Source organism: Pinus tabuliformis, chromosome 5_2 (genome assembly GCF_031772625.1).
Source record: "Pinus tabuliformis cultivar Carrire ecotype Pingquan chromosome 5_2, CPIR1, whole genome shotgun sequence".
Taxonomy (NCBI): Eukaryota; Viridiplantae; Streptophyta; class Pinopsida; order Pinales; family Pinaceae; genus Pinus; species Pinus tabuliformis.
In genome coordinates, this window is record NC_142306.1 from 98,056,473 (window position 1) to 98,068,195 (window position 11,723).

Below are 11,723 nucleotides of genomic sequence, written 5' to 3' on the forward strand. Positions count from 1 at the left end.
TATTTTTGGACCAATGTCCCTAGAAAAACCCAATGTGGGAAAATCGGTGCAACTGTCGAGGGTTTGTATTATTAAGTAGTGATTTCTAAATACAATCTTTGGATGTCTTGTTGGCTATCCAATACAGAGAATCTGATTGACAAAGAGATGAGTGAGGTATACTTCGCACTATCATTGGCGACCCAACACTGATCCAACCATTGAATGGCTAGCCCTTAGCTACCTCTGCACAATTTCTACGCAATCACTTCGTTGCTCTGCGTCATAGCTTCTGGGTACTGTGTCACTCCTTTGATTGATTGATTTGCCTTTAGAACTTCAACTTTCTGCCCTCCCAGTCTCACACCCCGACTTCTAGCTCTGGAAGTCGATTCTCCAGCAAATTTTGGATCTCCTCTCAGGCTTTGCCCTGCCTTTATGTGGCCCTACGCTACCCAGCGTGGCTCTGTGCTACCTTTGCGTGGCCTTACGCTACCTTTGCGTGGCCCTACACTGCCCAGTGTGGCTCTGTGCTGCCTCTTTTGGATCTCTCTCTTCCTTCTCTGCAATGTATCCCTGGATCAGGAAACTTTCCAACCGGAAACTATCTCTACCCCTCAATGCAAGAAATCACCTTGATCACTTCTCCGGCAATTGTTGCGTTGCTCTCTTCAGAAATCGATCTCTTGATCTCTTACTCGATGTGTCTTCCTAATGCCCATCAAGCCTCTTCTTATAATCTTCTCGTTGAGAACCAACAACCCAAATTAGATTCTAATCAATGGCTCAGATCCTTTTGGCTTGATCCTCGTCTTCTTCTAGAAGTTTCACCCCCAGTTTAATTAATACTCTTTAATTATTTTAATTTCCTAAGTTTACACTCAGGCATCCATTAAAAATAATTAATTATTTTAATAAAAACCTTCTCTGGGTATTTTGGAATACATGTGATCTAGCCTCCCCGCAAATTTTGAGGCTTAGAGCACATCCAATGCTACCATAAATCAACACTCCCTCTTGGCGAGGAATGTGCTCTAGTAACGCAACTTGTTGAAGCAACACCCTTCACTGTAACATCTTCCTCTGCGCTATTGATGTTTGGCATCACTGCCCACCAACTACTGCACAATGTTGCATCTGTGCTGCTACTGACCTTGCCACTGCCAACTCTGCATCTGCATTGCAACCCTCTCCAACTGCTGTTGCTCCTACAACAACAATGGAAAAGCATCCAAAATATTGAACCAAAGGTGTTCAGCGTGATGCATTTGTTGTTGGAGTTCTGATTGTTGCTAGTCTCTACGCTGTCACTGAAGCTATTGCACTGCTACCGACTCTGCTCTGTGCCAACTGCACTATTGCTAACACTAGTTCTGTGTTGTTCAGACTCTGGTGCTCCTAGACACTACAACTGTCACTCCGACACTCCTCTGCATCAACTGACTCGGTCCATTCTGTTACTTCTGATATGGGCTCTCGTAGCCAGGTATTGATCCAAGAGGTGGATTACTCAAGGATCTTGCCCATCTGTTGTTCTTTCGAACTATAGTATTAGATCAGCCCACCTCTCGCCTGGAGGTATCTTGGCAATGATGACGAACTCCTCTTCCTCGATTTTTGCGGTTGCAACCTGTGGATCATTTTTCTTGTCCTTGTCCTTCTTCTTGAGAGGACTTTGCATAACATAGTGACCAAATTGACAACACCAGAAACATTTGATCTTTGAAACATCCTTCTTCTTCTTTTGTCTCTCATGCTGCCCCTTAGATGCAAGGGCTACATTCTCTTCCACCTCCTTCGACTTCGTCCCATTGTTGCTACTGCGATCAAGTTTGCACTTGACTAAGTCTCACCTCATCTCTTCCTATTGAAGAGCGGCCCACATTCCTTTCCAATCAAGCAATTTGTCTTTGCCCAGGATACTCTGGACAAACTCTTGCCATTTTTCTGAAACTGAATTCAAGACCAACCTCACCATCTCTGTAGGCTAAGGTGTTGATCCTACCACTGCCAACTTTGATAGGAACAGATCAACGCGTTCCTCTTTCTCCATCCTAGTTGAGCTCATCTTCTGCTACTCGGAAGATCCTTGATATAGCGTAGCCAAGGCATCCCACATCTCTTTGGCTGTCCCTTTGCCAACAATGTGACATACAATGTGATCTCTTACTACATCGAGGATCAACTGCTTGGCCTTCACCATCTCGGCCTTGTACTTTTTGAGTGGATCTGCATCACCGGGTACAACTATCACACTATTGACGTACATCTTGAAATCATGCTCATCTAGAAAGCATGAGATCCTCGCCTTTTAGATCACTTAGTTGGATGCTCCATCCAATTGAACTTGATCTCTCAGCCCATTAGCTGCCATCTTTGCCAACAAAATGTCGAACGGCCTCCTCTCTCCTCTGTGTTGCTGCTGGGCTGGCCTACACACTCCCTACTGGAGTTAGTAGATATGCTCCTCTCTACTACTGCTCAACAAATGAGAATTCAGACTTCCTGGCTGGAAGTCTTCTGAGGAAGAATTCCCTCAAAATAGTGTCTCCTCTCTTCTGACATTTTTCTCTCGCAGCAACTAGTGCGAAACAATGCGTCTCACCAGAAACTGCTCTGCGTTGAAGCTTCTACTGCACTGCTCCCTCTGTCGTTGACAAATCTCAATCCAGAAATCTTGCCTCTTTGTCGACTCACTTAGCGAGAGATCTTCCACGAAAATCTTGCCCTCCTAGCTTGGATTGCACAATCCCTCTGGGGATTCGATCTATTGCCTATGCAGCACTTCGATTTCCCTCCTCCTCTTTAGTGCTGGGCTCTTCTGGTATGCTCTCTTGCTTCTCCTGCTCTCTGATATGATGTGAAAATTTGAGAAGCCTTGAATCACGACCGCAACAAACTAATATTACTTCTACTTGTTAATCCATGCAAGTTATTTATTGTGTTCTACTGTAAATATCGAAGTAAATACAACTGCAACCTTCACAACTTTAAATAATATGCAGAAACAAGAATTTGAGCAAGAAAGAAATAACACACACAAGTGACAATGTTATTTTTGGACCAATGTCCCCGGAAAAACCCAATGTGGGAAAACCAGTGCAATAGCTAAGGGTTTGTATTATTAAACAATAATTTTTGAATGCAATCGCTGGATGCCTTGATGGCTATCTAATACACAGAATCTGATTGACAGAGAGATGAGTGAGATATACCTCACACTATCATTGGCGATCCAGCATTGATCCAACCACTGAATGGCTAGCCCCTAGCTTCCTCTGCGCAGTTTCTATGCAATCACTATGTTTCTCTGCGTCACAGCTTCTGGGGACTACGTCACTCCTTTGGCTGATCAATTTTCCTCAGGAACTTCGACTTTTTCCCCTCCCGGTCTCACACCTCGACTTCTGGCACTGGAACTCAATTCTCCAACAAATTTCATATCTCCTCTCAGGCTCTGCGCTGCCTCTTCTGGATCTCTCTCTTCCTTCTCTGCGATGTATCCCCGGATCAGGAAACTCTCCAACCAGAAACTATCTTTGCCCCTCACTGCAAGAAATCACCTTGATGTCTTCCAAATGCCCATCAAGGCTCTTCTTATAATCCTCTCGTTGAGAACCAACGACCCAGATTAGATTCTAATCAATGGCTCAGATCATTTTGGCTTGATCCTCGTCTTCTTCTAGAAGTTTCACCCCCAGTTTAATTAATACCCTTTAATTATTTTAATTTCTTAAGTTTAGACTTAGGTATCCATTAAAAATAATTAATTATTTTAATAAAATCTTCTCCGGGTGGAATTTCCCAAAATGATTTTTGGGTATTTTGGAATACATGTGTTCTAGCCTCCATGCAAATTTTGAGGCTTAGAGCATATCCAATGCTACCAGAAATCAATACTCTCTTGCTTTCTCAATATGCAAATGGTGCATTTTGGGAGAGGAGGGCCTTTTATTTCTTTTGGTCCCTCCCCTCCCTCCAAAAATCAGTTGCATCAATTTCGCCCATGGGGAGCGATTTTTTTAAGGCAGGGGCAATTGCTCCCCTACCGCTCCCGCCTTAAAAAAATTACTTTGGGAGCAGTTAGGAAGCGAATGCTTCTGGATCACTCCATCGTGCGCTCTCGAAAAAACAGGTAGCAAATTTTTTTAAGGGAGTGTGCTCCTAGAATTTGCACTGTGCTGGAGTGAATTCCAAGAGCGTGCTCTTGAGGTTACTTCGGATCTGCTCCAGAGCAATGCATGCTTCTGAAGCGGATTTGGGGGGGTAGGGGGGCGCTCCCTCGCAACCCTACTCGCACTTACTACCACCTCAACTCTACCTTCCAACGGTTGTCTTCGACCTGTGATTGTGCCAAACTCGGTCCCTCCACATGTAACTCGACCTCCACAATTGGCTATTAATGGGAAACAACTAGTCCTCCCTATTGGCAGCTAACTCGGCCCTCTTAGGTGACCTCCAAATCATGATTTAACTCAGCCTTTTGAATGACAAATCACTTCACTTCACTGCTTGTGACACTTAGTCATCTCAAAACATGTTTTTGGGATGTCCCCAATTATTTATTGACTGGTTTTTCTTGTCTTTTTCCTCACATTTTGAGTAAAAGTGAATTTTGGTGAGGAAAAGTTGATTTTTGTACCCCAAAATGGGTAATAGGATATTGTTAGTACCTTGACTATGAATTTTGAGTACTCACATGTCATACAACATTTCCTAGTGCCACTTTTTTACTTATTACATACAATTCAATTAAAACTTCTTGTTCTATGGTAATTTTTTAATTATTAAAGATCCTACAAATACCTAATACAATTCCGTGGGACTCTGAAAAATGCGTAACATGGTAATGTACATTGGCCCCAGACTTAGAAAATCACTCAAGCCTCATTTATTAAGATGCACACCCGCTTTGGAGGTTATGAGTGAAAAAATTCAATTAATTATTTATTGCTAAACATTGAAAAAAAATCACTCTGAGCAATTTCCTCAGTTATTAGGTCCCAAGCGTCTAAGTCTGTTACATAGGTTGATCACGCTAGTGTCATTTTATATGATTCCCTCGCGGGGTCACAGAATTTGCATAGAGAGAAGAGAGAGAAGATGGAGAGAAAAAGGGGCAAAAATGCCCTACTGGACTTTTGAGCTCAAAAAATTTGATAGGTGCGTTGTACATTGGGCCATGGGGTCTTGATTCCTATTAGGTACGCAACAAGTAACAGAACCCAAGTAAGTTCAGAACTTAATGAAGAACACAAATTGTCGAAATCTATGTGCCATTTATGTGGTTGAAATTGGTAAATTTGCTTTTGTTGAATTTAAATTTTTTAATACCCTAGCTAGTGCTTGTATTCGGTAAATGTAAATCTATTGGGAACTAATTGCTAGTTTGTGAGGTTATGAAAAACTAACGAATATTGCATCCATAATGTTTTCCATGTGTTTTGCCTCAAGAAGTTGTTGGGACAAGCCCAACTTGTTCAAATCAATGTTTCACGAAGCAGGGACGAAGCGGAGACATTTTTTGGAAGCAGGGATGCGGAAGCATCATTTTCCAAAAATCTAGGAAGCAATGCATCTCGGAAGCGTCTACTATATAGATAATTTTTTTTTTAATATTTTATTGCATTTATATTAAAAAAAACATCCAAAATACCAAATTAGTTGTAGAAGATATGGAAGCATGCATATTTTTACATAAATCAAGATATAGATATGGCATCCATTGTACATTAATGATTAATTATTCGAGCATCAACCGTTTAGATGCATCAACCATCTAGAATCTAGATTCTTCTCCTCTTGTCTAGCCTTTGCCTCTACCTCGATTGTCTAGGGATATTAGTCAACATTGCCCAATTTTGATCAAACTACCTAATCCAAGACTTAAAATATGGTAGAAAAAGCTTAACATGCTTAATCGGCAATTTTGACTAGATTGAAAGGTAATTTTTTTCTAAGGGCATGACAAAGGAGTTCAACAATTAACACCACCAACGCTAGGGTACATATGGGGCTTGGTGCTCTTGATTAAATGCTAATCGCATACCTTCATACATGATATAATCAAATGAAATGCCACAATCCCATTCATCTTGAATTCCTGAAAACTGTTAAGTCTGCTGAATTTTGAATAGGATATGAAATTCTATTTTCTCCATATGAAGTCCAATGAGGCTGGAACCACTCTCAAACATCCTGAGTCATTTCATGGTAATGTTAAAAATTTAAGTAAAAGGATGAAAATGAAAAATAAAGGAGAAATGAAAAATAAAGGAGAATGTCACTTTTACTTTAAGAATTTAAAATTACCATGAGGGAGCATTTGGGAAGCATCTAAGGAGCATCAAGGGAGCACCTTGGGAGTGTTCGAGAAGCCCCAACCCAACTTAAGTCAAAGAAAAAATAAAATAAAATATTTAGAACCCTATGAAACCCTGTGGAACCGCTTGTCTCCCTTCGGATCTACTTGGGATCCATGCTTGATCCGCTGTGGATCCGAGGAGGATCCGTGGTTCGGAAATCCAGAACTGTGGATCGCGCTGGCATGTTTCCAAATTTCCAGGAACCGTCTTCGCTGGCTCGATCCGCAGTTCCGAAATTCCGATCCGCGGATCCGACGGCGGATCCCCCACGGATCCATACGGGTCGTGGATCCTGGTTTGGATCCTTGTGGGGGGGGGATGTTTTGTGCAACACTAGTTCAAACAGATATTCTAAGTTTCGATGATGAAGGAAGATTTATTTTAGAACCAAAAGGAATTCTTGCAACTAGGGAGAAAGTGTTACGTTCCAAGTTATCAAAGAATACATTGTCAAATGGAAAAACCTGCCAGAAGAAGATGGATGCATAATGGGAAACAGAGAATTTCTGCCAACAATACTCCTCATTACTCTTCCTTTGAGGGCAAAGTAATTTTTAAATAGGGTGGCAATCTTACAGATAAAACAATAAAAAATTAACTAGTAATATTATAAATAAATAATAATTAATAAATAATTAGTTAGTAAAGGGTGCATACTGTACCCTCTCACTCGTGACTAGTCAATGTTATATAGGACACATCTTATTGATATTGTAATCATCAATTCATATTCTTATTCAATAATATTAATTATTACTTGCAAGTAATAATAATTATTACCTGCAGGTATTTTCTTGCAACATCTGGAACATAAATTATCAGCAATATGGGGGAAATTATAAAACTGATTTGTAAGATGTATAAGATATCAAGTGGTGCATTGATCATCGTTACTGAAATGTGATATCTATCGTAAGTCAGAAGTGCTGATAGGATAATATAATGTCATATAAAAAAAATGTATCTAACAAGATGATATTACGAGGCATCTAGATTCTACAAGGATAATGATAATGCACTAAGGTGTGATCAAGGATTAGATTTCCCTTTCCCTTGAGAGGCTTGTGGTTCCCGTGTGGTTCCTCAATTGTTCCCTCTGATTTCTCTTCCTAGCAAAATCAAGAATTGAGTTCTTTGCAATGTGGAGTCGTGGACAATGTTTGGGGTAGCTTAGGGAAATATCTACTTCATGGCCTGGGGTTTTGGCAAGGTTGTATTTCAAGTGATTGACTCCGCCAAACATTTCCATTGCACATAGCTTGCAACTTAGCTTTGTTCTATTATGGCCCTCACATGGGTCACCACACTCGCACTTTGGATCCAATGGCTTTGCCATTTTGTAGATCGCTGATTAAATTAATAAACTTTAAACCTACGGCACAAAACAAATGGGGAAATTCAGAATCCAAATCCACAAAGGTCTCAAAGAAATTAGAATGCTTCAATTAAAATATCATAGCTACACAAGTGTAAAAGCTCCAGTTAAAAAATGCAGGAAGAGACATATCTAATGGACATTGCAAACCTTATACTACATCTTGAGGTAGATTGGAGTAGATTCCCACTTCCCAAATGCTTAGTTGATGGAAATGAAAACTGTAGATTTCCCCTTGTTTGCTTTATGGAAAATGGTCACAATAGCCTCAAAGTTCAGTCCTCTTTAGGTATCTTTGCAAAATGAGGTTTTAAAATACAAAACCATGACATAAACTGGAAAAATATTGAGCAGGGAAATAATTTCCTTCGTCTCACAATAATTATGTAAATTATCACAATAAAAATGGAAATTATTGCAATATATACTGCCGATCTTATCACCAGTGTTGGTTTTGGTGATATTTTCACAATAATTCCAATAATTAGGCAGTGAGTGCAACTCAGTTGGCTGCATCTGTCCCTTGGCTTTGCTAACACTAGACTGTAAATTGCTGTAATTTGATGCATAAACATCAGTGGGACCTGGGTAATTTAAGTAACAAGGTAAAATCCTGATTAGTTTGTCGACTCAAAAATTTGCTGAAAAAATTATACTGGACCTTCCCACTACCGAGGTCATTGCAAACCAACCAACCAACCAAAATCTTATTTTGCCAGATTTTCAGTGTTTTAGTAGTTTAAAAGATTTGAAGTACCCAAGAAACTGCGAAATCAACTTGCAAAAAGGGTAGTATTTTGTTATGGGTTACCCACTGTTAACTGTGGTTAGCAATCCAAGTTTTTATTCTGGACAAGTCTTTCTCCCAATCCTTCAAATTTCTAAAGAAGTCATCTCTCACTGTGAAGTGCTGACATACACTGCTACATGTCTCAAATACATGCTATTATGGGGTGAATTGCCAATAATTGCTAAATACAAGCCACACTAAAGGTGTCAAACTGTCGACAAAACATGCCCACTAATTTTGATTTATATACATGATTCTGATGAACTTTGATTGGTCAAGGTGTCCAAAATTCTGCAGCACATCGTAATACTGTGAGTTCTGTTAAAGCATATGACAATAGAAAACAATGAAAGAATAAATCTCTTAGAATTTAAATCCTGTATTTTAAAATTTATATCAGCCTGCCATTTTAATGTTTGTGCACTCGACCATGTTTTCTGGGACTTGACAAATACCTAAGTGGACAAGCCAGACAAGATTGCCATGCTTTGACTTTGACTGGCATTATAGGTGAGTGCTTGCCACTGGTATTCTTGTCAAGAAAAGTTAATGAGTTTTCAAAGTCTCTGTAAGTAGTCTAGGTGGTGCAGGTTGTAGTCTGTTTCATGCAGATGCAAGGTCATCATTAACCTGTAATGGACACCTAGGTCACCATCCAGTTGTAGTCTGACTTATGTACAAATATTAATAATAATTTCAAGGCTTTTTATTTTTGAATATGTTTGAATAGCTTCTTATAATTTTCAAAGTGTACCATATGTAGTGTTTCCTTACATTTCCAGCACCTTTTATTCTTAGTACTTGAATAATATATTCCCATTCCCATTGACCAAAAATATGTTATTATGTAGCCTTAGTATATCTCCTGTATGGATTGTTATTCTTGCAACCAGATGAAACTGGTTAATGCTTGCCACTGGGAATTTGTCTCGATCATAGACTCGTGTACATGTAACTGGTCACCATATGAATCTTAAATTCAATTTTCTGCCTCTGTCTGTAAACTTTGAGTCACGATCCCATTCCACATGAACACCCTGTATGTTGTATGTGCATTTATGCATATGCATTTGGATATATAGGGGTGTCTAAAACATCTAAAGATGTATAGCTCTGGAATCAAAGATTGTCATTATGTCGTCTCCCTTTTTTGCAGCATTTTCTAGCTAGTTTCTCATTTGCTAAGATGATGTCAATAGCAGAATCCCTTGGAGCACTGCATGATCAATGTAATATCTACGTTTCCCCAAGCATTGACCTGGTATTACAATTGATGTAAATTTGTGTGTTTCAGGAAGCCCTTTTAATGGAGTTGCGGTATATGAATGATGAGATAAGCAAAAGCGAAAAAAATGGAGAGATTTTGAGAAATTCTGTGGCTTTCCGAAAGCAATATGCTTATGTTCTTGTACAGCTTAAAATTATTAATGATCAGGTACATTGCTTGCAATATTGAAAGCATCACTTTGAACTCATCTAAATTATCTTGATTTGAGCATTCCAATGGTTTTCATTTTCACAAGGTAGTTTTGTTTTAAATAGATTACGTATGTTGGTTATATTGTCAGGTTATTTATGCTCTTAGATCCTTTTTAAAAAGATTACTTATTTTGGCTATATTGTCAGGTTATTTATGCTCTTAGATCCTTGAGGAGGCGGAATACCTACCAGGTAAACATGGTGCCACCATGGCATTACCCTGTTTCACAGTCTCGTGGAATTGAGAGTTCTAGTTCTTCTGAACAGGTTGCTTCTGTCTCCTTGGATAGAGGTCTGAATGTTGGAGTGATTGTTACTAATGCAAAAAGAAAGGCAAGAGTGATGGTAGATATTGCTCTGCAGGTATTACATGTACACTTTTTCTTAGTGTATTTTCTTTCTTGCAAGTTCTAACTCTTGAATGCATGATAGGATAATTATATCTCTATTTCAGGTTATGTCATCTCTGAGGGAAGATGAAGATGCGGTTGTGAAGCTTCGATTAGCGTTAGATTCTGTAACCAGTTTTCATGCAGGGTTTTCCTCAGCCAGAATGAAGGTTATGCCAGGCTCTTCAGAGTCAGATTCAATGAAAGTTGCTGGGCACGAAGGATCGAATTTTCCAAAGAACCTGTCTATCCCGTTTGGGCCTAAACTGGCAGATGATGCTTATGCTGGGAAAAATGAACTTTCCTCTGATAGAAATGAAGGGTTTTTGCTAGGCAAGCTAACAGCTTCATGTCTTGCCACCCTAATTTTGATTCAGGTAGTTATTATTTTTAAAATTAACTGAGATATGTATATTTATTCAGTGAGCTGTAGAGTCTGAGCTAATAGGTTTTCAACAAATAGATACTAAACTTAAGAATTACCTGCTGTGTTCTCCATAGACGTGTTCGGATAGACAGTTTCCACCCGCTGAGGTTGCAAATGTGCTGGACGAGGCAGTTAGAAGCTTGCAACCCTGCTCAACTGCAAATTGTATTATCTACAGGGAAATTCAACAATACATGGGTATTGTTAAAAATCAAATTTTGACACTCTTACCAACTCAGTCTAACATTTCTGTTTCAAGAGATGTCTCTGCTGAAATGTAAGCCACCTATGCCACTTTCCAGTTGTTGAAAGTCGAATGTTGCACTAGATTGTAACAAAGCATGTAATCATGTCAATGAATTGGATTGAAGTCCCAGTGGTATCAACAAAGGGTGCATCGATATGTGCAAATTTTGGGCTTTTTTAATAGTAGCCCTCAATGATGTCCTAAACCTGTTAATATCTAGTTATTGGAAGTTTGTGTCTTGTATTATGTATGCAGGGTTCTGTAACATTAAAGTGCATTCGGTTTTGACAGTTTTGTATGGGCATGTAACGCTTTTTACTAAAAACAGTACTGGTTCCTGTAAAAGTAACTGTTTTCACCATATGGGACGTGTCCTTGTTTCTGTGCAAGAGATTGAAATCCATGATTGAAAATGTTGGTAACTAGTATTGATCCATATGTTTTTCGTGACACATTGCAATAGCACAAGCTTTGCTCTGTTGATTTTGACATTACTATAAAAGTGTGGTATGCTTTCGAACCTAATGACTGATCAGCACAGAACAAACATTTCAGCTAGCACTTCCTACATTCGTGTGTACCATTCTCTCTTACTTTCAGTTTTATTTTCAACGCTCTTTGAATGCACAGAGTTTCATCTCGTGACATTAAATTTGGTGTAGATTGCCCTGC

At 39.3% G+C, this 11,723-nt stretch overlaps 1 protein-coding gene across 3 annotated transcripts in view; it reads left to right on the forward strand.

Moving 5' to 3' along the window:
- The window catches only part of LOC149157695 (protein ALWAYS EARLY 3-like), a 422,957-nt gene extending 411,517 nt beyond the window's left edge, over positions 1-11,440 (forward strand). For all 3 annotated transcript variants that reach the window (XM_089435959.1, XM_089435960.1, XM_089435961.1), the window contains 4 exons: positions 9,804-9,944; positions 10,136-10,351; positions 10,443-10,754; positions 10,879-11,440. In XM_089435959.1, the coding sequence (XP_089292085.1) occupies positions 9,804-9,944; positions 10,136-10,351; positions 10,443-10,754; positions 10,879-11,085 (876 nt within the window). In that variant the 3' untranslated portion in view covers positions 11,086-11,440. The remainder of the gene's footprint in view (positions 1-9,803; positions 9,945-10,135; positions 10,352-10,442; positions 10,755-10,878) is intronic.
- Positions 11,441-11,723: the final 283 nt, after the last annotated feature.